General features: G+C 49.0%; 8 protein-coding genes across 30 annotated transcripts; 3 read left to right on the plus strand and 5 right to left on the minus strand.

Moving 5' to 3' along the window:
- Positions 1-62: 62 nt before the first annotated feature.
- On the minus strand, positions 63-5072 carry FVEG_15810 (hypothetical protein). Of its 21 annotated transcripts, XM_018905019.1 has the most exons (6): positions 4827-5069; positions 4530-4767; positions 4209-4422; positions 4122-4151; positions 3833-4066; positions 63-3779 (listed from the first exon to the last, which is right to left on the minus strand). In XM_018905019.1, the coding sequence occupies exon 6, from the start codon at positions 2424-2426 to the stop codon at positions 2061-2063; it is 366 nt and encodes a 121-aa protein (XP_018751439.1). In that variant the 5' UTR covers positions 2427-3779; positions 3833-4066; positions 4122-4151; positions 4209-4422; positions 4530-4767; positions 4827-5069; the 3' UTR covers positions 63-2060. The 21 variants fall into 21 exon arrangements, with proteins under 21 accessions (XP_018751439.1, XP_018751432.1, XP_018751431.1 ...); XM_018905011.1 differs by having other exon boundaries at positions 63-4151; positions 4209-4767; positions 4849-5072; XM_018905010.1 differs by having other exon boundaries at positions 63-4066; positions 4122-4767; positions 4849-5072.
- On the plus strand, positions 2396-7523 carry FVEG_06107 (hypothetical protein). Of its 2 annotated transcripts, XM_018894363.1 has the most exons (5): positions 2396-3202; positions 3328-4170; positions 4227-5148; positions 5204-6476; positions 6636-7523. In XM_018894363.1, exons 1-4 carry the CDS (start codon positions 2859-2861, stop codon positions 5963-5965), a joined length of 2871 nt encoding a protein of 956 aa, XP_018751441.1. In that variant the 5' UTR covers positions 2396-2858; the 3' UTR covers positions 5966-6476; positions 6636-7523. The 2 variants fall into 2 exon arrangements, with proteins under 2 accessions (XP_018751441.1, XP_018751440.1); XM_018894362.1 differs by having other exon boundaries at positions 5204-7523.
- Positions 6150-7515, minus strand: FVEG_06108 (hypothetical protein). The gene has a single exon (XM_018894364.1). The coding sequence runs from the start codon at positions 7490-7492 to the stop codon at positions 6617-6619; it is 876 nt and encodes a 291-aa protein (XP_018751442.1). The 5' UTR covers positions 7493-7515; the 3' UTR covers positions 6150-6616.
- Positions 7524-7753: 230 nt separating the features above from the next.
- Positions 7754-11466, minus strand: FVEG_06109 (hypothetical protein). Its single transcript, XM_018894365.1, has one exon. It carries the CDS (start codon positions 10775-10777, stop codon positions 8273-8275), a length of 2505 nt encoding a protein of 834 aa, XP_018751443.1. The 5' UTR covers positions 10778-11466; the 3' UTR covers positions 7754-8272.
- Positions 11467-14872: 3406 nt separating this feature from the next.
- On the minus strand, positions 14873-15052 carry FVEG_15811 (hypothetical protein; the record flags this gene model as incomplete). The annotated part of the gene is made up of 1 exon (XM_018905027.1): positions 14873-15052. The coding sequence occupies one exon, from the start codon at positions 15050-15052 to the stop codon at positions 14873-14875; it is 180 nt and encodes a 59-aa protein (XP_018751444.1).
- A 1363-nt stretch (positions 15053-16415) lies between these two features.
- On the plus strand, positions 16416-18197 carry FVEG_06110 (hypothetical protein). Of its 2 annotated transcripts, XM_018894366.1 has the most exons (4): positions 16416-16960; positions 17018-17277; positions 17335-17767; positions 17818-18197. In XM_018894366.1, exons 1-4 carry the CDS (start codon positions 16831-16833, stop codon positions 17949-17951), a joined length of 957 nt encoding a protein of 318 aa, XP_018751445.1. In that variant the 5' UTR covers positions 16416-16830; the 3' UTR covers positions 17952-18197. The 2 variants fall into 2 exon arrangements, with proteins under 2 accessions (XP_018751445.1, XP_018751446.1); XM_018894367.1 differs by having other exon boundaries at positions 17335-18197.
- Positions 18198-18409: 212 nt separating this feature from the next.
- Positions 18410-20204, plus strand: FVEG_06111 (hypothetical protein). The gene is made up of 2 exons (XM_018894368.1): positions 18410-18649; positions 18829-20204. Exons 1-2 carry the CDS (start codon positions 18548-18550, stop codon positions 19966-19968), a joined length of 1242 nt encoding a protein of 413 aa, XP_018751447.1. The 5' UTR covers positions 18410-18547; the 3' UTR covers positions 19969-20204.
- FVEG_06112 (hypothetical protein) lies at positions 20193-24024 on the minus strand. Its single transcript, XM_018894369.1, has 4 exons — positions 22687-24024; positions 22546-22614; positions 20727-22493; positions 20193-20676 (listed from the first exon to the last, which is right to left on the minus strand). Exons 1-4 carry the CDS (start codon positions 22704-22706, stop codon positions 20592-20594), a joined length of 1941 nt encoding a protein of 646 aa, XP_018751448.1. The 5' UTR covers positions 22707-24024; the 3' UTR covers positions 20193-20591.
- Positions 24025-24038: the final 14 nt, after the last annotated feature.

A 24038-nucleotide genomic window follows, 5' to 3' on the forward strand; every position in this document is an offset into this window, starting at 1 on the left:
GTGCTTACGCATACATACGCATACGCATGCTGTAGGCTGGAATGGCAGCGGTCAAAGTGCAGAACGGAACGTGCGTGACACGGCATGGCCGAAGACAACAATGCATCTTGTTTTGATACATATAACAGAGTTTCACATAGTAATCGAGGTACCTGAGTATGCATATAGTCGCATGTAGTTGCTTTAGGCCTTGTGATTGACCTCGTGATATATCCCGTGCAACCGCAGCGTAGCATCAGGCAGCCAGGATGTGAAATTTCATATAGAGGATATACATAGACAGACTCACCTGTAGCTGTATGTCGGTAACCTGAAAGGCATCGAGAAAAGAGGACAGGAAAATGAGGTAACAATACCCTTGTCCAAGGAAACCCCATGATCTGATGATACACGGGGAACTGCTCGTAGCGGCGAATCTATACGCGCAAAGCTGAATTGGATGGTTACAGTCGGGAATCGCAGTTGCTCGAGAGTTATCGGGGAAATCGTATGAGTTTAATCAATTTCAATATCTTTTGCTTCAGTTTATTCGTGCGCTCTAATGGATGTTTGGAGCTTGAAGTGAGGTTGGGGGGTGTGGAGAGAGGCTAAGAATGATGGAGAGGATGGACCCTTGCTGCGTAGTGAGGAGGTTTGAACACCTTTCGAAAGAGAGAAATCGTAGGAGGGAGATCTGATTGATTTGGCAGTGGCAAATTGTAGTAGGTGAGATTATTGTTGGTCGTTAGTATAGATCCTCCATGTGTGACTCTTTAATGTTTGCGTGAGCATATATCGATAGATAATTGAAGCGGTAATAAAGAGATATGGACCTGGTAACAAGGAATTCGGAATTTCTTTCGTGAGCTTATTCATGCTCGTGCAGTTTATGTACGAATACGGTGACCGGCATCTCAAATCGGGAATCGGAGATGTTGGCTGGTGTTGGTGATGATGCAGCCAACCGCCAGGCTGCATCCGATCCGGTCCAAGAGACAAGCCCGTTGACAAGGTTCAGGTCAACGAAGCCGGACCAGCGATATATTCACTGAGTATGATACGGTGAGTAGTGTATTTCGGCGTAGGAAGACCGTGGTACATAAGAGGAACTCGAGTATAACTCAAAGTAACCTCTTTGTCGTCTCTTCTCACTTACAAGCAATACATATTCAAATCAAAGACTGAAAAACGGGATGTCGCATGTATACAACTGCACTGTGCCGCTGTCAATACCCCGATGCGGTATCTGGCGGCGAAAGCTGAGAGCAGGATGAAGGGGACCGGTTATAAAGCCGGACAAGTTCGGGTACAAGACTCAAATCACGATCACTGGGCTTTTCTCTGCGAGTAAAAAAAAAAGGAAAAGAAGACAAGACAAGAGCAGGCACTGATAAGATGATTCGCTGTCATGATGCGCCTCAAACTTGTAAGTCTGGTTTGCAGGAGAGGATCGACAGGATGATAAACAAGGCGTTTTTAAGATGCTGCATGCCAAGAACATTAATTCCCAGATTTGCAGTTGACTTTGAAGGCTTTCATTCTTCCTTGTGTTTTGTAAGAAATGATGAGTTGAGAGATGAATAAATTGGCCAATACAAGAACTCAATTCGTAGAGAAGTCATCCTTCCCCCACCTGCTCGCTACCTTACAGGATTCAAACTGGGATGAATCTGGAAGGACCCTTGTCTGGTTATTGGCAGCACTTGCACTTTGGCCACGAAGAAGGTCGAGATAATGCATTCCATGTCATCGAGTCTTTTGTATCTTATAGTATTGTATGGATCTTATACTCTTTAATAAAGCCATTATCTGAACCACCTTAACGTCGACTACTATATGGATTTTTATGCCGTCTAATTTGGCTGAAAACTTTTAATTGCTTACAACTGGAAACTTCAAGACCCTTGCATGTCTCCATTCTCCGTGAAACAATCGTGACAATTATCATCATCACAGACTCATCCAGAAGCGGCCATCAACCACCGTCACCTCCAACACGAGATATTGCCTCCTTATACTGAGGAATTGTATGCGCAGTTGATAGGCCCCCTCTTTCAGGGATCACTTGCCATGATTTTCGCTTAGTCCAGGCCCCAAATTAGTCTCGACTTTCTACGACATTGACAGCCAGAATTGTTGTTCTTTTTTGGGGGTCTAGTCATGGGCCAAGCTTGGTTGGTCCCCGCAGACAACAAATGGTCAGCAAAGAAAGTTGTTGCTTCCATGTTTGACTGACTGACTGACTGATAATCTGGGTGGCCAATTCTGGAAGATTTGGGCAATCCAGTTCGGCAACCACTTGATCTCTGGGCTCGGCTGGGCTTCTTCTCATATCTTTGAACCCCCAATTCATCAGATATCAGCTCTAATACAGTTGACAAACTCATTGCGCTTTGACAAACGTTAGCGGCTACAGCGGCTCGTCGATCCCTTCCCGCCTTATCCATATCCTTCAATTGTCCAGCTCCTGCCTTTTTGTCTCATATCTATCCCACCCATTCGGAGTAGTAGCTACCTAGCTGCCTTCCTGTTACTGCCCTCAGAACTGCGCTTACCTTACTTAACTTCTCCGCCCGTTCGTTCGTTTCATTAATTGTTAAGGCAGTCCCGACCGGAAGTCTCAATCTACCGTTCCGCCTTTCACCTGCCACCTTCCGCCCCCGTCTCCGTCCCCCGACTAAGCTCAAGCAAGTTCAAACCCACTCTCTCCGTCCCCATCATCAATTCACAGACGACATCCTACTACACCTAAGACCGACTTCTTTGGATATCGATTTCTCCGGCTGATCTGCGTCACTCCGCCCGAGCCACTTCTCTTCATATCCGACCCCGTCGCAAACTTATCGGCGCCGTCTTCGGTTGCCCGCCGGGCCGTTACAATGCCTGCGCGTGGCCCTCCGTCCCCGAGCTCGCAACCCGCAAAGCGACAGCGACAAGACTCGAACGACGATGGATCGCCGCGCAACGGCCAGCCGAGCCCCCAGGATCGTGAGCGCGACCGTCTCCAAGCCGACGGTGCTTCAGCGTCTTCCACTACCGCCTCTCCCTCAGTAGCCGCCAAGGCAGGCCAGAGCAGTAACTTTCGCAACGTCAGCGCCTGTAACCGTTGTCGCCTACGTAAAAACCGCTGTGATCAGAAGTTACCGAGCTGCGCAAGTTGCGCCAAGGCAGGGGTCGCTTGTGTTGGCTATGATCCCATCACAAAGAAGGAAATCCCACGCAGGTACGATAAGACAATGCAAGCGCGCGATTGTCTAAAGATGTGATCTTTTGGTCATCACAGACCTCGACGACGCGCTACAAATCCGTCAATATCGATTAATGAGCAAATGTTGACATTGTGCGCAGTTATGTTTACTATCTCGAAACCCGAGTCGAGCAGCTCGAGAACCTGCTTAGCGCCAATAACATCACCTTCCCACCAGCCGAAAACCTCGAATTGTGTTCTCGAATAGGCACCGACACCGCCAGTATCAACTCCGCCACCGAAACAGGTTATTCCGGTCCATCAGAAGCCGGCGACCGTAGGCCTCAGAGCCAGGCGGTGGAATCGCTTAAGAAGAAGTCGGGCCAATCAGGATTCCTCAACATCGTGAGCCCATCGAAACCTCGGTCTTTGGCATCCGCATCTGGTGTCTCGTTCGCCCGGGTCGTATATGCTGCAGTTCAATATTCATCCTCTGGTCAACCGAATCCGAATGATCCAAGGAATCCTCGGCAAACAAGCGGCAACGGAGCTTCGCTGCGCGATTCGTTTTTCGGCCTTCATACCAGGCCTTCTATCAAACCTGCCAGTTTCCCTAGTAAAGAAGTCGGCTTGCGGCTCGTGAGGTTATATTTTGAACACTCGAACCCTCAGATTCCAATTTTGCACAGAGGAGAGTTTATGCAGACGTTTGAACGCATATATGCCACTCAAGATCCGGCCCGAGGCTCGCGGGAGCTCTATTTGTTGAATATGGTTTTCGCCATCGGCTGTGGTGTCATTGTTGGCGAGCCAGTGAAATCTGACTCATCTGGCGATACTGGTGCCGACAACAAAAGTCGATGCGAGCCAGAGGAGTATCACGCGAGCGCAATCGTGCACCTAGAATCGTGTTTAAGTAACAGCGGAGGAGGCTTAGAAGTTCTGCAGGCCGTACTTCTTCTGGCTAATTTTGCTCTCCTTCGACCTGTTCCCCCTGGCCTTTGGTATGTGTCGATTGATCGTATGTGGTGTGTGAACTCACCTGACTGACACGGACCAGGTACATTATTGGTGTTGCCGTTCGACTTGCAGTTGATCTCGGCCTGCACTACGAGGATGACAGGGAGATTGATTCCTTACCTAACGAAAGTGAACAGACTGATAGTGCTGGATCCCGAGAGAATGGAGCACAAACCCGGGGAAAGAAGTTGTGGGTGCGAGATATGAGGCGCCGTTTGTGGTGGTGCACGTACTCTCTCGATCGTCTGGTTAGCACATGCGTTGGAAGACCATTCGGCGTCAGCGATCAGGTCATCACAACTGAGTTTCCGTCCTTGCTGGATGATGACTATATTACACCCACCGGACTTATAGATCCACCATCAGATCAGCTCCAACCCAGCTACAAGCATGTTGCCCATCATTACTTCCGACTGAGGCTGCTGCAATCGGAAATTCTTCAAGTGTTGCAGTACAATCAGGCTCAGATCGCCAAGGCGGGTGTTCAGGGCAAGTTCCCTGATATGCACATTCATCTCCCGTCGCCCTTCCTGGTGCAGTTTGATTCGTTCCGTTCATGGCGCATAGATATCGACCGAAGACTGTATCAGTGGAAGACGTCAGCACCATCGAGACAAGAGACGGGTGTCATGTTTTCGACCGAGTTTCTGGAGCTCAATTACTGGCAGGCGATCATAATGCTCTATCGCCAGAGCCTTAGTGTTCCCGCTATGTTTGAGGGCGAGTACAATTCATCAAATGAGGTCAATAGCCCAACGGCGTTCCAAGCAGAGCTTCGTGAAGACGAGGATCGAATCTACCTGAAAGTTGCAGAGGCAGGCCAAAAGATCCTCCGCATATATAGACAGCTACATCTCAGTGGGTTGGTGAGCTACACCTATCTTTCCACCCATCACCTGTTCATGGCAGGAATCTCGTACCTTTATGCTATTTGGCACTCGCCCATCGTACGAAGTCGCCTGGTAAGCTTTGACAAAACCCATAGTCCTCGGAGAAATGAGCTAATAGTGGATCTAGAGCATGGATGAAGTGGACTTTACTATCCTCGCTGCCAAATCGGTTCTCACAGATATGATCGACAAGTGCCCTCCCGCCGAGACGTGCCGAGATGCGTTCGATCGAACAGCCAAGGCCACCATTAAGATGGCCTCCTCAACAGGCGGTTTCGGTGCCCCAACGGCCCGAATACAACGTTCTGCGTGGAACACACCGCCGGACTCATCAAAGGGAACAGGGCAAGGACGTCACCGTCCGCAGGGCTCAGATCAGGCGTCTTATCAGATTGATTTGTCGCTATCTGACTCGCTCTCATCTCCTACACTGTCTGTTGCAGGCGACGGGAATGCACAGCCATCGCCCCCAGTGGCACGATCAACAGAGGGTTATTTACTCAAATCGCGAAGTCGAGGTGGACCAAGCCCTACGGACTCTGGTCATAAGCAAGAGGGATCGCCTATCGAATCGGGAATGGCCCCTTCACCTATCCCTCGAAGACTGACGTCCCAACCGAACGGCGGAGGATCCTATGGTGGACAGCAGCAATTTAATGGACAGGACTACCCAGATGCTCAAACAATGGAGTTCCTCCAGAATCTGGGCGCATCATCAAACGGAGACTTCACTGCCATGGACCAGTCGCAGCTTGATATGGGTCTAAGCATGAACTGGGAGGGTCTTCACCATGACTTTAGTGAGGCACCACAAATGAACCCTTTTGACACGTTCTTCTTTGGCGGTCCCCAAGGGGGTGGAGGCCAGGACGGCGGCATGAACATGTAGGAAGATGTTTGTCGGATCTGTTTCTGTCTTTATTGCCGGCGCGTTGGCTTGATTTCTTGCTTACCTGCAGATGCGGGTCTGCTCAGTGAAATGGGTGGCTCTTTATGACATTTGGGTATGTTCCAGTACATCAGAAGGCGAGGGTGCCTTTCTGTTTTGAGGTTACAAAAGTAGATGTCGATGCTGGAAGATGTGGAGAAAATTCATGAATAAGTCGATGGTTACTGTTTACTACCATGGTGAGTTATGAAGATATGGAGCAACTGGGTAGATATGGGATGTCATGAAGCAGATATACCGCTCATAGAAAAGGTGAAATAGGAGGTCATGAGTTGATGGTACCAATCTTTTGTCTATATACAGGTAGTTTTTGCAGAGACTATCCGGGTATCTATCGAAATGAAAGCCTCGATTCGAAAGATTTTGACGCTCAATCTGACCTCTTCTCCTCTCCTCTCCTCTCTTCTCCTCTCTTCTGCTCCTTTTGTGCATATTACTCATTCTTTCCAATGTACGTCGTAGTGAATCCTTTCTCGTCCATCCAATCCGCCGATCGATCTATGCATCCAACGTCCAAAATATGTCGTAAAGTCGTAATTAAAACAAACTGAAGAAATAAAATACGCATACTGTCGTCGCTAACATCTTCCTCTATCGGTCTCGGCTATAGCGTCTGCTCTCCCTCCGAGGCGAGTAATCTCTCGGGGAATAGTCCCTTCGATATCCCTCTCCCATCAACGGCTCTCGACGATATCGGTCTTGACTCTGTCGTCGTGATCGTCGCGGAGGAGAAACACTGTGCTCCTCTTCAACAACAATCTCGTTATCCGAAGAGATAGTCGATTCTTGAACGAAGCGCGGCGCAGGAGGGTCAACAATGATTCGCTCCCCTCGACTATCGCCCACAAGCGGTGATGTTCGTCTTCGACTCCTATCCCTCGAATTCACCGTTGTGCGCGATCTCGTCCTCTTGGATCTAGACGTTGCCCTGCTCCGCGATCTGTTCCTCGTTCTTCGATCTCTTCTGCTGCGGAAACTCAGATATGTCGACGTATCGCCCGTGACTGTACTCATAGGTCCGCCTGAAACAACAGTTGATGCGCCGTCGACTGTTCTCACGACTGGACCGCGGTGCAGGAGCATGTAGATAATGTACAGCAGGAGAAGAAAGCCAGCGACAGAGCCGAGGACGATACCGGCGACGACACCGGGAGCGAGGGAGTTATCGGTGCTCTTGTAGGATATTGGCACAGCGGTGAAGGAGCTGCTCGAGTCGTCGTTCTGGCGGACAGAGAGGGAATTGTACCCTGAGGGTATTGTTGACGATGGAGGAAGGGCTGGCATTTTGGCTGACGAATGATGTGGTGTTGATATCAGGTTTATTATATTGTTAGGAATAGCATGGCAGTAGATTCCAATAGCAAAATGGTATAGCTCTTGGTTTCTGAGAGGGTGAGAGTTGTGAAGAATTAATGAGGTTGTTGTTGTAGTTGGGACAAAACGACGCAGCTCGGCATTTCCATCCATTAAAGATGCTGCACGTTCCCCCCAGCCACGTCCTTTTTTTTTCTAATTGAGCGTCATGGGCCTACACGCGTCTAATTGAAATTTTAGACGCGAGGATCGACAAAGCAGAGTACTTCTCTCTATGTTTTCGAACAGAATATAAATATTTTTAGTATTTATAGTTCATCATTTCAATACCTCCGCTGCCTATCTTGCTATCGGCATGTGGATGGCACATCAAGTCTCATTGAAAAGTGGAGACCACTCAAGGCCTCATATAAGCCCAGGAACAAAGGCTGCTCTCGATATCGGCCAACTTGTGTCTACCTAACCAGTAGCTTTCTATCTTATCAACAGCTCTTCACTTTCTAGTTATCCTTAGTTGACATATAGCAACAACTGTGCTGCTCCATCTGAAGTCGCTGTCATCCACTACATCATCGTCACTCGGGTGCCGAGGCAACATCTTTCAAAACAACATTAGACTTATTCTTATGACTCTATCACTGCTATTGGCCATATGTAGCCTTGAATAGTCTTTTCCTTTGGTACGCCTATACATGGATATCATCCCAAGGCGTGGCCGCATAACCGGAAATGCTCCTTCCAGCCCGACCGTTCTATATTTTACAAGTGTTGACCAGAAGAGAATTTTTGTCTCGATACAAAAGAGAATAAAAAGCAACAGTGTTCCAAAACGCCCAGTATCGTTTCGGATAATCACGGAATCCACATCAATCGCTCCGTCAAAGTTCGTAACAGTAAAAACAAGGAAAGGGTATATAGCATGAATCAAGGTATTTAAACCTTGACTTGTAGTTTGGGTGGAAGAGGAGGTAGCGCACAGGTTGGTGGTGGCATTGGTGGAGGCACTTCGCCAAGGTGAGGCATGCTCCTTCGAATAAAAAGGCTCTTCCCGTTCATCTCAGGCCTCAAAAGAGGGTTGCTCGATGATGCGGGAATAGGGGGTAGGGGCACTGTGGGTGGAGGCGCAGGAAGAGGTAGCGACTCTGGCGACATCGGGGGTGGGAGGTCCCCTGAGGCACTGTACTGTGATGCCCGGTCGGACATCACTGACTGGATACTCGCCCGTCTTTGTGACCGACCCTTGGCTGACATGCTGTCACTTCGTGCATCGCTATAAGTATCAATGGAAGCACGGCGACGGGCTGCCTCCTCCGCTCCCCCAAGGAAGGATCGCGAACGAGTTCTTTGTTCCAGGCTGGGCCGAGTTGAGTTAGGAATACTACGTCCCATGGCACTGGGGTTCTCGGATTTGCGCCATTGCCTCATGTCTGATTGTCTGCGCGAGCTGCCTGGCCGGCTGATCTCGACGATTGGTTCTTCTATTGGTACCAGGCTCGAACGTCGCGATGTCATTTCATACGAAGTAGGAATATTTGGCAGAGACGGTAGATCATCTTCTACTGGAATGGTTGGCTGAGTTTCGTCTCCATGTCGCGTCACTGGTCGTTCGTGGATGTCGTCCATTGGCGACGGTTGGTCAGCTACCATGGATAAAGGCCGCGCGATTGGTAACGTCGTTGGTGGTGCTCGACGACCCAAAGATCGCACCTCTAGTGGACCTGACGAAGGCGCCATGCCGAATTCCTGGGCCATAGTCTTCGCATACGAGTATCTCCGGTTCGATGAATTGGGTACACTGAAGTTAGGTGTTGGGGCCTTCAAATCAGCGACTCCAGATCCATAGCTAGATTGCGGCCGTAGGTTGATGGGTCCGCCTTGCAGTTCGACAAAGGGGGCGAGAACTTGCATAGACTGTCTTCGGTCCAGAATTGCTGCAGCGTTGGGCCGAGGTTTCGGCTCTGGTGAAAGTTTGGCCTCCTCCAGCGACGGCTTGTGCTCAGCAGCTGCAGGGAAGGTATCGACGGTTGGTGAAGACGCTGGTGATGATCCTGCAGAAGTCACGACTGTCCGTTGGCCGGATGAGATGAGTGAAAGGCGGTTCGAATTTTCTCGCAAACTCTCCAGTTGCCTGCCATCATGCGATACGAAGCTATTTGTCGTCGAAATATCATCAGGAGGTTGATCGGCTGTAGGCTCAGGCTCAGCAATATTTGTGACTGAGCGGTTGGTTTGCGTCTGGCTTTGCCATTGTAGGTTTTGTGGAGGCTGAAAGCTGTCGGGACTTTGAGGGCTCTGGGAGCTGGAGCTTGCTATGCGTGATAACCGATTAGGGTCTCGTACTACCAAAGTCCTCTGGCTAGGTTTCTCTCGTAGTGGTGCAACTTCGTCCTCGGCCTTTGGTTTGCCTGTCTCGGTAAGTGTCTTCTTCCCCCCTAGTGCCTCGATTTCACGGCGCAATGTTGAGATCCAGCCTTCCATATCCTCGGCAGTTTCAAATACCATGAGGAAGTTGGAGGCATGGCGTCGTTCAGTAGCCCGGAAATTCCATCGCGAGAATAAAGAACGAGAGTCTGATGATGTTGTCCCATCAGACTCGGCAGCTGCAGAGACCTGGACTACCCAATGGCGTCCAGGGATCACATCACTTGCAAATGCTGCAGAATCTTTGCTCAGGTGCAATATTCTTTCAGGCAGCCGGTCGAAAGGTCCTTCTGCTGCATATTGCAGCAAATATCCGGATGTCACGAGAACATAAATCTTGTTGGTCCATTCAAACTTTGGGAAATGGCCAGAGGTATTACGACGATGCTTCTTCTTGACCTTGGCCTTCTCGGTAGGAGCCCCTTCAGCATCTGGCGCTTCTGCACTTTCGTCACGCAGTGCGCTAGCTCGTCGCTCATGCATGCGTAGAATAGCTTCGGGTGCCAGTGACGTAGCTGGTAATGTCATGTGTTTGACAGCCTGTGGAAATGCTTTAAACAGGGGCGGAGGATGCCATGTTGTAAGTGGCCCACGCCCAGGTTTGCCAGACCCCTGGTTTCTGACAAGGCCAACAGGACGTGGTTGAGCTGGTGGACTTTGCTGACTTTCGAACATGGTAGCTAAAGGGCGCGGGCTGCGAGGGGACGAGGGCATATCGTCAAACACTGCATCGGGCTGGGCTGGAAAATAAGGGTTCGTTTCAGGGAGTGATGTACGGCTTCCAAAGGATGATGGCGTTTCAGGACTGGCTAAGTGCGTCTTTGATCGACTAAATAAATTTCGGAGTCCTAATCTCGATTCTCTTTTGCTAGCCCTTTCAGCTTTCAAGGGCACACGATTCTCTTCAGCTGCCATTGTGTCAATATCCGGAGGACGACTTCTTCGTGCTGGTGCATGATGACTCTGCAGCGCTTCTAGAGTACCACTATGGGTCATGAACGAATCTCTAAAGGACATATTGGCGAAATATTAAAGGCGTGGTAAGTTTAATGACTTGGCAATGCGTTATAGTCAGCAAGTTGAACGGTAGGCGTCGGTGTAGAAAGGGTCTGCCGGTGATATGCAGAACAGAGCGGCATAGGTAGGGTACCGTGCTGCTCAAATGCAGGCGGTAACTCGAACACCTTTGTAGGAAAGAACTTGGGGATGATCCTGGGACAAGGTCTTGTTTAAGAATTGCGCGACATGTATTTGTGCGTTTAAGATGTGTAACCCAGACCGAGGCTGACCGGAGGTGGGATGTGATGAAATGCGGGTTCCCGTCTTGGATGCCGTAGATCGCAGCTCAATCAAAAAGTTCCGTCTGATATGGCGCAGATATCAACTCGTACAGTAAGAGGCCCGGTATAACGTTAACAGCTTGTTGCCCAGAACGGAAAATAGAAGTAGTTGCGGGACGTTGGTGGTGGTGGCGAAAGTATAGTGTAGTAGGTATTGGGCAGCAAAGAGCGACGATTGAGAGAGCGATTCAGGACAATGAGTGAGTGTGAAGCCGAAGCCTACGAGACAGACAGTATATGAAAAAGCGAGCGACTAGGCAAAGAGAAACAGTTGAGCCAGAAAAGAGGCGCGTATACAAACAAAAACCAGAAGAGAACAACAAATGCGTATTTTGGGTTGTCGAGAAGAAGAAGAAGAAGAAGAAGCAGAAGAAGCGACCGCGGTTGTAGAAGGGGACCTGAGGGGGTGGGAGTGGGAGTGGAAGGAACTTGTAAGCCAACACAACCACAAGCAAAACGCAAGTGCCACGAAGTACCTGCCTCTTGAACCTAATGGTGTGGTACTGTGTGGTCTGCACGAACTGGGGAAGGTCCTGAACCTGGACTGACTGGGACTGCCTTATGGGGATCCAATAGCAAGCTAAGCCCACCTCAGGCACGAAGACAAGAGCTATGCAAGGGAGGGGGACCCCCCGAGGCCAGAATTAAACAAGTTCCAGGATAAGAAAACGGAGGACACGATAAACTTTTCCTAATTGGGAGTCCTCGAAGGGAAACATTGAACTCTAGCGAATTCCTCGACATCATATCTCAAGCCTCATTCTATGCGATCACTGTAATGGCTGGCTCGCCAAAGATGCCTCATAAAGCAAGCGCCCAAACACACATCGTATCGAACTGTTGACTCTTATTACAGGAACACCAAAGGCACGAACGACGCAATTCAATGGGTCCAGAGATGCAGGTACATACAACAGCAGCAAGCCCACAAGCGCGCCCATACAGACAGCAAGTCAGCGAACGACATGACCTTAGAACATGGGCATCGATAGTGGGACAGTTCTTGAGGAGCAACATGAACAGGGACGACAAAGGCCACTCAGCGAGGCGAGCAGAAGGCAGTGGGCACAAGAGGAGCCAGGGGCAGGGGAGCCCCTGTCAACCTCCAAAACGGCCGTCAGGGATTATCCCGCTACTAAGTTGGTGTTTAACTTTGGCAGTCTAGGAATCACATTTACTCACTCAAGACAGGCCAGATTCATCATCCTCGGCATTGTTCTTTCTCCCCCTTTACCAAATATCCAAACCGACACAGAGGAGGGAAAGGCCCAAGAGTCTGGTATACGAATATAAAATAAACTTACAGTTTGTGAGACTCGTGTGCTCGGACCCAGTTCAACGGCTTACCCGTTGAACTATGGGACTGTTTTGGTAAGAGCGCAACGGGGAATGACGGTTTTCATACGTGTGTTACTCGAGAACAGATTCACACACACGCAACGTCTGTAAGACAAGTGGGTGTGATGCTACTAAGCGTCAACTTTATTGGCCCAAGAACATCGACGCGGCTTTAATCGCGACACGATACGACTCTGCTAAGCCTACAAACTCGATCAATTATCTCGAGTTGCAACGATATTCGGTGCACGGTATGTGTGGATAATGTGGATGGAGAAACTTTGTTTTGTCCTAAATAAAGAACAGTTTTGCAAAACACTCAGACCTGTGTTGTTCCTCGGTATATTGATCTCAGCATCACCAGTACCGATATTTGTGAGTTGAGTCTTGTAAGCTCATAAGATGGAGCATACAAGTCCTCCATCTGACCGATTATCATCAACATACAGTCATCATGCCGCTTACAAAAAAAGACTCAAATTCCTTTGCTACCAACTTGTCTCCGAGCTTAAACCCTGGGAACTTGGGGTTTCCAACGACTCCATCCGGGATCAGGGGCTCAGAAGCCGGTCCTAGCGTGACAGTGGACTGGTCACGATCTCATGAGGAAAGAATAGACGGGCCTCACTCAGTTTTGCTGCTTACGAATTATAATAACAAGAATTGCCTGGCTATATTATACAAATCAATGAGTAGCTACCTAGGTATTTCCCAATATTAGAATACTCCCGTCTAGCAACACGTACTCAGTGCCCCATAGACTCTACAAATCTCCCTCCCGTCCCACGAGGGTTGAGAAATTCTAACAGCGCGATATCGCTTCGAGGAGGAATCCTCATGTGACTCTTGATCGCAATCCGGCAATCCTTGCTGTTTGTCCTTCTGCAGCCAATGACAGCAGAAGCCGCCGTGTCGCAGGTCCCGGCACACTTTTCGGAAATTTTGGTAGGAACGGTGAAGTCTGCCGCTCGGCTGATCACGATCTTTTTGATATGCCGATCACATTTGTCATGTCACACATCAACCTTTCTTTTTTTATCACAAATATGTAAATCGACATTATCACAAAGCCATTATGCATTAGGAGCTCCAGGAAGAAATTGGTGAAGATTTTTTTGCTCTCTTGTTGGTTGCGTGTGGCCCCGGCTTTATCGCTGCAAGACCAGTGTCTCATCACGATAAAAGACGGGGATCGGTTCCTCTAGCCAAAACGTCCGATTGATATCCCACTTTCTTAGTCCTTTGCGACCCAGAAATACAAGGATTGAATCATTCACTACCAAGCCTCGCCCAGCTGAAGAGCATGGCTGTTGTTTCGGGACTGGGGGTTCAGGCTGTGCTCCGTAGAATACAAGCGATTCCGTTGTTTGCTCGACTGCCCTGAGAACCCCTGGACATTTTCAAGATGCCTTTTAGAATGACTCAAATCTCAAAGCCAAATTGCAGTCGATGAAGAATCCAATGGCTGATGCAAGTCTTGCACGTGAGGGGCAGTTGGTGCAGTCATTTTGCTGTGTTTGTCTTGTGCCTCGAATGACAAGCGCCAGCACTTAGCAGATGCATTGATATGATGCTCAAGAGGCGGTAACTTGGGAGAGCTGACCATTGCTGTGAAGTAATAAGCGAACCTGATCCTCACCGATCCTTCTATTGTGTCGCACAGCGTCAATTGTTCAACATGAATTCTGTACGACCGAACCAAGAATATCCGTGGATCTCAGGGCTGGTCCAGTCCAGTCCTGTTCTAGGATTGAGTGCGGTTCCGCTCGTAGCCAGTCACTTTGCGAGTTAATAATTTTGCTTTTCTCGGCAGCTTTTTTCTTTCTTTTGTCAGCATTATCACAGCAAAATGAGTCGTCATCAGAATTGTCATCCACAGCCCGGCATACGGATGGGGCCATCGATCGAATACGATAGCGATACTCCGTACCTCGGAAGCTCATCAGATGGGCACAAGGCGCTAACCTCTTGGTTTATTTGATTCCAAGACAATATGCAGGAGCGTGGATAATTGGGACCAGGAGATGCATCTTGCTTTGCTTTTTGCTGTGTTCCTGCAGTAGTGGGCTCGACTAGGCTTGAAATTGTCTGGCTCAAATGTCAACTTCTCGCGAGCATGGGCCCAGTTTCTGGTTAGCTCACCTCGAATCCAACCAAGAAAGTTGCATCGAGTAAGTCAGTCCCATCTATACAAATCTCAAGGGCGGTTCTCCCTACTTCTGGCGGCCCGGCCCCTTGACCAATTAATCAATCTGGAGGCCATGTCTCAGCTTCATCGAGCCAACTTGTCCTGTCCAAGAACCAAGATCTATCTGATGCGGTGAAGGACAGATATAAACAAACAAACAAGCTCTCGACCAGCAACAACAAAACACGTAGAGTCCAATTTCCCACCAAAAAATCGGGAGCAATTAACATCAGGGATCTGGTGGTTTTAGTGTCGGAAGCCACGGTAGTTGACGTTAATATTAGCCAGAAGACAAGGGCTTCTGGCACAGACAATACCGCCAGTCTGGCCAGCCCATATTAGCCGAACGACGAAAAGACCAAGGACGACACGGCGGAATGGCACCTTGACTGTGAGGCCGGCATGGATAGCCTGGCGGATCGACATTACGAACCGATGTACCGGTTTACGAATCTCAGGTGGCCTGTTTTACTACAGCAAAACGAGATGAAGATGCCCAATATGTTTGACTTTTTCCAGCAAGTAGACAGCCGATTAGCTTCTGTCTTGATTACACAAGTCCCCGCGGGATCTAGATCCGTCCTGTACCAGGTTATCCATCTTCAGGGGCCCTGTAGGGCAGGATAACACTGGGATGAAAGACGACGTGTAATCCAGAGGCTGGAATGAAGTTATTTCCTGACCCGGAATAGCTGCAAAGTTGCATACATATTAGGCATCCTTTTTCTTTAAAGTTCGTGAGTAATTGCAGACGAGATGACACCTCAAGATAACATCAATGCCTGAGCCTGAGCCTGAGCAGTGAAAGGGACCATCTTCAGCCTCAGTACTAACCCAGGCGCTTGTTCTCTCTTCCCTCCTTCGTAATCAGCCACCGTATACTCATTTAACATACCTGAACTTTCTTGCAGGACCCTTCAGCCATAAGATAAGCCACTGACAGGCGTCTTACACATGTTCAACCAACGATAGAAATTTATGATGTCCTTGAGTCAATTGAAGGGGTCTTGCGCGTCATGGCTGTGAGAATGGCGTGTTCTCAACGCAGTCATGTTTCATCATACAACGCCCTCAAAATCCTGGCCGTTAAGGCCTGTCCTGTCTTTTGAGCTTGGAGCTGTTGGTCCCTTCTGGATCAGATTCACATGAAACATGCAAATGAGTCGGTGCAGTGAATAGAGCTGCATGTGTGTTGTGATGTTCGGATGATTGCATTGCTTTCTGTCTCAGAAGTATTGAGGATTCGTTACAAGTTGATACCGTTGTCGATGACTTGTGATTCTCTATGGTCGCCGTGGTTATTATTTCTAGTGTTCGAGATTTGGATCTAGTAGCCTAGAGTTGTGAGGCTTGGGCTTGGAATGGAATCATGATGCGTGGTCATCTGTCATTGCGAGTAAACCATGTATCACGACTCTCCCAAGTTTGAATCAACAATAGGATTCTTTTGTGCAACAGATTGTTCACGATGGCCTCGACCACGAAGTGTGTCAGTGATTCCAGGTCATCACGGTTAATGAGTCTAATTCCATGTCTGCGTGACCTTTTGGTTGGAATCATGAATACAGAATGTCTAACCAAGCTGAAAGCAGCACATGTCCATGGGGAAGTTCATGGAAGTTCAAGTTTCACGTTGGAGAGCGATAGCGGAGTAATCGTCCACTGTAGCAAAGTTGCCCCAGCCCCCCGCAATCGACTGATGTGCCCTGTGACCTCTATCGCCGAGCCTGGAAGCTTGGTTTTGGAGGGTCGTGATCAGCACACAAGCAGGCCACTCGTCAGCAACTCCGCCGCAGACTTACTCATTGCGATTTGGTTTCGGTGATCACGATGGACCTCGGGTCTGAATCAACTCTCCTCTGGTATTCACGTCCTATCTAATAACCATAAATCCTTATTTTAACCTGTATTCTCCTATATACACACGCATAAATTGCTCTGTAGTGCATGCATACCTACCCTACCTACACTCTACCTATCTATCTGCCTGTTTGCTACAACCCCTCCACGCCAACGGCTCAAACAAACTGACAAACGCAACTCGACCAATCGTTTTAACAACGTCTTCCTAATTCTGACGTATTCACCGACTCTCCCCATATACTTTCTTTTGAGCCTCTCTTCGTTCTTTGGAACCTTTTATCAATTGTCCCTTATAAGAACAACCAAAACCAAGTGTGATATATACAAGGAAAGCATCCATCATGGCGTCTCCACCACTCAACACCGCTGTTCCCCGCAGCGACTCGCCAACAAGATCCCCGCGATCAGCTTCGATATCGTTGCAAGCAGCCGCAACCATGAATGCTGGACTTCAACACGAATCTCCACGAAGTATGTCCCCTACTAATTTGTATCTAAACAATCAACTCGGTCACTAACACTCAACAGGATCGTCAAGCAGCTCCATCTCTCGAAACCAACACTCCCCAAATACCGGTCGACGACGTTCCACTGTGCTCATGAACCTCCAACTTAACGACCCTTCTGTGCCCTCGCCAGGCGAGATGGTCAACGAACCCTCTGGCCTACGGACTGCGAGCCCACAACCTCTCTCTGGATCTCCCTTCACGGGCGATCCTCATCATCATAGAGCACCCAGCCTGGGTGAGCTGCACCAAGAGCTTGAGGCAGAGCAAGAAGCTCATGTGGTACGAAATATGATGCCATGTCATACGCAACAGCCATGGCTAACTTCTCGTTGGTAGAACCGCCTCTTGCAGATGATCCGACAGCAGCAGCTCGAACTCCAGCGCCTTCAAGCTGCCAACCCCCATAACCAGAACCAGAGCTCAGCTGTAGAGGATAGCTCTGCCATTTCTGAGCGATCAGGTCACGGAACCCCTCACGCCTCCAGCCCTCATGTCTCTGTTCCTCCTATTCCAACCGGCGGGTCTGGTTCTCGATCTAATAGTTACCGTCACCCTCGAAGCTCGTTCGATCTGGCCCGTGCCGACCTCCAACGACGATCTCGGACCCCCAGTCGTAGTGGTGCCTCCCCACGACTCCGCGCAACTTCCATAGGTGGAAATAGCGAGGATTGGGTCCTGGGTGGCCGCGATGAAAGCGCATTTTATCAGGCTGAGACACAGATGCTGGTTCGTGAGAACCAGATGCTCCGTCACAGAGTACGAGAGCTAGGTAGGTTCCATTAGCTTGTTTGGATTGGATTCTTGCTAACACATACCCAGAGAAACAACTTACAGACCTCGGAACTGGGTCGCCGGCTCCTCATGAGCCACCTCACCCCTCAAACCTGACAAGATCTTCTACGACTGTAGATAAGGAAGAGGACAAGTCTACCACTGAAGAAGCCAAGCCTTGAAGGCGCTGGCTCATATGTTATCTGATACTTAGAACACGAAGCACACTGAATCTTATGGCGTTGATAAGCGATCGAGACGGAAGTGATGGGAGCCGGCTTTCTAGCGGCAATTAAAACCAACGCAAATCATGGCGTTGTGGATTCAGTCTATGTATATTATCACGAGTTGATCACTCGAGAGGAAGAATAAGGTCGCATATGAACTTAATATGATGAAAATTGAATTTTCCCAAAGTTTCTCAAGCATTTTATTTATTGACTTATCTTCAACCTGCTAAAGTGTGTTTGTATCATAAGATTGAGGTCTTGAAGTTCTACGACTTCCTGAAGTTAGGTCTGATAGTAGCCTGTAGGGTATGAAGCTCAACAACAGTTCTCTGCACACTTGTAGTGTCACCAAAAGATATATAAACCTTTATAGAGTATATCCCTATATTTCCTTTCTAATTTGTAACTGTCTTGGTCGGTGCATTGTGTTGTTCCCCGTCTGCGTTGCGTCGTTGGGTCAGCTCGGTGTATGCATCATCTTGGCCGAATTCTCGATACACTATGATCCTCCCACTCTTGCAACCAACTTTACTTCAACAACAACCATAATGCTTCGACCATTGGCACGTAAAATCCTCACAAACCTACGAACTATTCAAAGAAATAGCTTCAGTTCGACATCAGCTGTCAGAGCCGACTTCACCCATGCTGTAAGTCCACTTCATCGTCATCATAAGACCCGTATCATGACCCGGCTCCGGCGCCGGAGCCTCAGTCTCCGATCGATCCCGTAGCCGGATCACGAGGTATTGAGCGGGGGACAAACGCCATTGAGTTGCCACGATGTATTTCAAATCAACTCGAGACTATGACCCTGACATTGTAGTAGGTAATTGGTGGCGGTGTCGTTGGGCTTGCCGTGGCCCGTCAACTTGCACAACGGGACGATACCTCAACTGTTCTCATTGAGCGTCATAAGGCGATTGGCACAGAGACAAGCTCGCGTAACAGTGAAGTTATTCACGCTGGCATTTACTACGGACCATCAAGCTTGAAAGCAAAGCTCTGCATCCGTGGTAAGAATCTGCTATACGAGCTTTGCGAGAAGCATGATATAGGCCATCGCCGCACGGGCAAATGGATCGTTGCTCAAAACGACGCACAGCGTGAAACTCTTGAAAAGATTCACGCTCTGTGCGAGAACGACCTCGGTGTCCCAACGCGATGGGTGAGCGGTGAAGAGGTCAAGAGAGACGGTGAAGGCGTCAATGCTGCTTGTGCGCTTGAGAGTCCGACAACCGGTATTGTCGACTCGCACGGCTTAATGCTGTGTCTCCAAGGCCTATTTGAGGATGCTGGTGGTGTTTTGGCGCTCAACTCACCCGTCGTGAACATCAAACCTCTCGGATCTAAACCCGGCAGTGAAGGTTGGGAGATTGATGTTAAGGATGCTGACACGGGTGAAACGTCGAGTATCACGGCTGAGACACTCATCAACGCTGCTGGTCTGGGAGCTGCGGTTATTCACAACATGATCGTCCCCTCTGAGAAGCGACGGGAGCTGTACTATGCCAAGGGCAACTATTTCTCGTATTCTGCCTCTCAGCCCAAGATCTCGCGTCTGATATATCCCGTTCCAGAACCTGGCATTGCAGGTCTAGGCACTCATTTGACGCTTGATCTTGCGGGACGTCTACGTTTCGGCCCGGATGTGGAATGGATTGATGATCCTAATGATTTAGCTGTCAACGCAGCACGACTGCCGCAGGCTATTACTGAGATCCAGCGTTATCTTCCGGGTATTGACGCCTCAGCTTTGGTAGCAGACTATGCTGGTATTCGACCCAAGTTAGCTGGCCAAGACGCTGTCCTCAAAGGCAAAGGGTTCCACGACTTTGTCATCAGGAGAGAAGAGGGATACAAGGGCTGGGTAAATCTATTGGGTATCGAAAGTCCTGGATTGACAAGCTCACTGGCCATCGCTGAGATGGTACAAGAATTGCTCTACGGGTCTAGCAAGTCACTTTAAAGCATAGGTAGTATTTTTTTTATTCGTAGCTAAAATTCGTTGGATTATATTCCAGCTATCCCCAAGTGTTGATTAGCTGTGTTTACCCTTAATTTGTATTCCTCATACTGCTCTGCGTTGCCTTGCAACGTGATCTAATCTATTACTCACCCCAGTTAGATCATAAGGTTAAAGGCAGCAGCGCTGTATAACTTCGAGACTTGCTTTTAAAATTATTGTGGTTTTTTTTTTTTTTTGCGTAGTGTATAACGCCTTATATGTGATATGCTGAAAAATAAGCATTATATTGTGTTATTCTCATTATGAGACTCTATTAGCTATACCTCGCGTATTGCTGCAGAGACATTTTGACTTTTCAATATTCAAGCTATCATCGATAACAGCTAAGCTATAAGTGAGCATGTAAGAATCGAAAGGTAATGTAATGTGACTGAGATAAAACATCGCAAACGCCATGTCAAGAAGAGGTAGGAATGTACTCAAGGTATCCTGTGCCCATGCTAATACTGAACCGTCGTCACTGGTCATCACTTTTGGTAAATAAAGATATCACCCCAAAGCTGCTATTAAAAACCACCTGCGCCAGCACAAAGGTTCACGTCCTCTCGTTGAATTCTGGCCTTTTACCTCATCGAAACGCTAGGGAAGAACTTCCTGCTCTGAGTGTCCACGTGGAGCTCGTAAATACCGTTCTGTGCACCAACAAAGCTACGTCACGTTAGCAAAAGCGTATACAGATTGACCAAAAGCAGACTTACAGTGTGCGACCATCTTCGCTCCACGCCAACCCGGCAGTGTTGTCCGGCGAAGGCGGGACTTCGAAGACGCCATGGTCATCCTCCCATCGATTCACCACCTGGTTGATAAGCGGCACTATGATCGTTGTATCGTCGGGGTCGCGGTCGTTATCTCGCTCTCGTGCCTGGAGAATCTCAAGCACAGTGAGGTAGGATGAATCTTGGCGCTGCCGTTGTTCTCGAAGCATGGCCACTGTTTCACCAAGACTCTCCATCAACCGATCTGGCCTTCTTCCAATTTCCGGGGTGTCGGAGGCTTCACGTGGAGTTCTTGTCACTGGACGTCTGTTGTAATTGCTGCCCAGCAGCTCTCCCATGGCACGACCGATGCTACTGCTCCTCCGAGCCATAGGCCGCTCATTGTCATCGCTGCCAACAGGTCGACGGGCTGACCTGGCCGCCCAGAAGTTAGTCGGACCACCTGTAGCCCTCTCGTCGGCAGCCGCCGCCACTCTCTGAGCAGCTCTTTCACGACTACGCCTGCCAAGCTGCATAGCCTCGAGTACAAGTGTCTCGTTGGCAGTCAGAGGAGTATTTAGGCTGTCGATCACATCTCGGCGTCTCCCGGTCTCTGCAGCGCCTGATCCGAGAGCAGCATCTCTTCTCTCGCGGCGGCTATCCAAAAGTCGCGGATCAATGGTGTTTCGGTCCGGAATGTTGATATGCTCGAACACCGGTTCTTCGATGTTCACAATTTGACGAACATAAAAATTGCTCCTCATATCAGCAATACCAACATTGCCTCTGTCCTCTGTCCACGCAAGCATTCCGAATGGTCCGGGGCAGAAGGCCATATCTCGAATAGCACCGGGGCCACTGTGTGGCCGTGAAGACGGGAAAGTTGTAATAAGGGGGTCGGCATTAGGATTTGCCAGAAGTGCGGCATTGAAGATGGAGATGGTACCATGCTGGGTCCCGACAGCGAGATATGCTCCGGATTCAGAAAAACAGGCGGCAAAGCTTCCTCGACTATCTGTTCTGTCGTCTTTCTTTTGGCTCTTGAGAAGTATTCTCTGTGTCTGTTCCCATGAGTATGTAGGGCTTTCACTTGACCTCGTCGCTGGAGATTCTGCAACGCTCCTAACTCTCTCATGGACATACAGATATGGGTCGTCGAGAATGGCGATCAGAAGCCGGCCATCTGGAGAGATGAGTGCGCGGTTCACGAAGTCTGGGTAAGTGATGATATCCAATGCCTCTGTCTTCTCTTTCTGGTCAAAATCGTCAAGGCTCACCAGTGTAACAGTACGGTCGTTGTTGGCCAATACCGCCACAGGCTCTTTATACGCCTTATCATGTGCTGGCATCCTTGTTGGCGGGAACCAAAGTGTGATGCAGTTTACCCGGTCCTTGGCCAACTTCATGCTTTTCGCGATCAGGGTTTTGTTATTCCGTCTCGCGCGGTTCAGAAGAGAGAGTATAGGATCATCACGGGACGAGTCGAGTCCTAGGCTAAGTCGAGTGTCTGGATCGAGTTCTGATAGAATTCCATGTCCATCATCGTTTCCTTCGTCGAGTCGAATTGCGACGAAGTCGCCACTCTCACTCCCACAGCATAGCCATCCTTTCTCGGCGACGAGGCATCGAGGCGCAAAGGTAAGGAGTTTGATGGTTTCGCATTCTCGGGTTGTCGTGTTCAGCCGTTGGACATGGTTACTGCCATTGCCACCTGGAAAATAGACAATATCCTGCTTCTCGGCGCTAACAAGAGACCGTAACTGCCAATGTCTAGAGATATCATGAGCATAATGGCGCCACAACAAGATGAATTATGACATACTGCGAGCGCACGGGGATACGATAATGTTTCCGCGCATGCTTCGAAACGAGGGCATCGGTCGGGTACATGCTGGACGATGTTAGTATTGATACAATCAATGGTCATGATTGATAAGCTCGTTGGCTACGAGGGTCGCCATACTCGTTCTCATCTATCGCCATCTTGGACCACGCCGCCCCTCAAAGGGAGCGACAATGCGGAGAATTGCGAGCTACCCGGTGGCTGAATATCGATACGATGAGGCTTTGTCCTGCGTATGAGTTGTCGAGCTCTCGAAATCGCCGGCGGCTAGTGGGCGCAACGCGAGCGGCACGGTTGTGGCGAACAATGCGACAGGCAGATTGCGGATGATGGGGAGTGCGAGACTATCGAGTTGTCTATTTGCTTTCCGATGTGAAATGACGGTTACGGGAACGTAATAGAAGAAATGTCGTTGGCCGAGTCGGGCGATTACTGATGTGGGTTATGAAGGCTGCATGCGCGAATGACGTCTGGCTTGATCTGATTTAATGGGCGAGGGTCTACGGGATAATTTCAGGACCGACCCCAACTCAATGATCAGCCAAGATCAGGTATAGCTCAATTCAGTGTCAACTAAATCACTTTTCCTCCTGCGTTGAAGGTACTTGAATATCCTCGATACACCAGACTATCGTTATTCACTACCGATTAGTAGTGGGAATTGTGTAATTACGAAAAAACATCCCAATCCAGGGTTCTGCTAAGATGAAGCTAGTTCTCGGTGTTTCTAATAGAATACGCACAGGCCATGAAACATCATGAATTAGATCACTGTCCGTCACCACTAGATATATTAGAAGGCGGTTATCGCCATGGAGATAGCCAACGAAAACGGACAAGAACTGAGAAGAAAATTTTATCTATGAATATACTATGCCCCTGTTTGAAAGAATGGGACTGTTAACTGGTGAAATGTAAAGCCATCGAACATTGACTCTCTCTCATAAGCTGTCTAGGCTGTCTCCATGCTGTCATCAGCCTTGCAGCTAGCTATCGTACTTACTGAAAGCATTCTCTCATGACACCAGTATCAAGCTGCCTTAGACTAGCTGACTCGCGTATGACAGACAGCCTCGTGCAAGACCCCGAGTTATGAACTTCTTGAGATGCCCGAGCCAAATCCGTTACTTTTCCGGTAACACCGAAGCAGTCATCACGTGTGGTGAAGCTTTTCTCAGCCATCTCTGGGGGAAGAGGAGCACTTCTCATTAGCGTGCAGCGCGGGTCTTCTCATTGCGTCCGATCCCCATTGGCTCCGCATAACTACTCGGGATACAAGGTCGAGAGAAGAGGGCGTTTTGTATCATGAATTGAGAAGCGTAGGAGTTTGAGTAGGCATGGTGTAAAGTTACATCTAGCCGTAGATAGTCGTTAGATACTCTAAATCTTCTGTGGTCAATTGACTTCCATGATATGCTTTGTCGGGAGCCGTTCCGTTGATTCTACCAGATCTTTCACGTAGGTTCGGAGTG

Source organism: Fusarium verticillioides, chromosome 2, assembly GCF_000149555.1.
Source record: "Fusarium verticillioides 7600 chromosome 2, whole genome shotgun sequence".
Lineage (NCBI taxonomy): Eukaryota > Fungi > Ascomycota > Sordariomycetes > Hypocreales > Nectriaceae > Fusarium > Fusarium verticillioides.

Excerpts from the sequence above, each read along its gene's own strand:
- FVEG_15810 (XM_018905011.1), bottom strand. The coding sequence starts at position 2,426 with ATGGATAAGGCGGGAAGGGATCGACGAGCCGCTGTAGCCGCTAACGTT.
- FVEG_06107 (XM_018894362.1), top strand. The coding sequence starts at position 2,859 with ATGCCTGCGCGTGGCCCTCCGTCCCCGAGCTCGCAACCCGCAAAGCGA. Across the intron at positions 3,203-3,327 it reads AAGAAGGAAATCCCACGCAG|TTATGTTTACTATCTCGAAA; the intron begins GTACGATAAGAC and ends CATTGTGCGCAG. Across the intron at positions 5,149-5,203 it reads CCATCGTACGAAGTCGCCTG|AGCATGGATGAAGTGGACTT; the intron begins GTAAGCTTTGAC and ends TAGTGGATCTAG.
- FVEG_06110 (XM_018894366.1), top strand. The coding sequence starts at position 16,831 with ATGGCGTCTCCACCACTCAACACCGCTGTTCCCCGCAGCGACTCGCCA. Across the intron at positions 17,278-17,334 it reads CAGAGCAAGAAGCTCATGTG|AACCGCCTCTTGCAGATGAT; the intron begins GTACGAAATATG and ends TCTCGTTGGTAG. Across the intron at positions 17,768-17,817 it reads TCACAGAGTACGAGAGCTAG|AGAAACAACTTACAGACCTC; the intron begins GTAGGTTCCATT and ends ACACATACCCAG.
- FVEG_06112 (XM_018894369.1), bottom strand. The coding sequence starts at position 22,706 with ATGGCGATAGATGAGAACGA. Across the intron at positions 22,615-22,686 it reads ATGGCGATAGATGAGAACGA|CATGTACCCGACCGATGCCC; the intron begins GTATGGCGACCC and ends AACATCGTCCAG. Across the intron at positions 20,677-20,726 it reads AGCGAAGATGGTCGCACACT|CTTTGTTGGTGCACAGAACG; the intron begins GTAAGTCTGCTT and ends AACGTGACGTAG.
- FVEG_06108 (XM_018894364.1), bottom strand. The coding sequence starts at position 7,492 with ATGGATGGAAATGCCGAGCTGCGTCGTTTTGTCCCAACTACAACAACA.
- FVEG_06109 (XM_018894365.1), bottom strand. The coding sequence starts at position 10,777 with ATGTCCTTTAGAGATTCGTTCATGACCCATAGTGGTACTCTAGAAGCG.
- FVEG_06111 (XM_018894368.1), top strand. The coding sequence starts at position 18,548 with ATGCTTCGACCATTGGCACGTAAAATCCTCACAAACCTACGAACTATT. Across the intron at positions 18,650-18,828 it reads GAGCCGACTTCACCCATGCT|GTAATTGGTGGCGGTGTCGT; the intron begins GTAAGTCCACTT and ends ACATTGTAGTAG.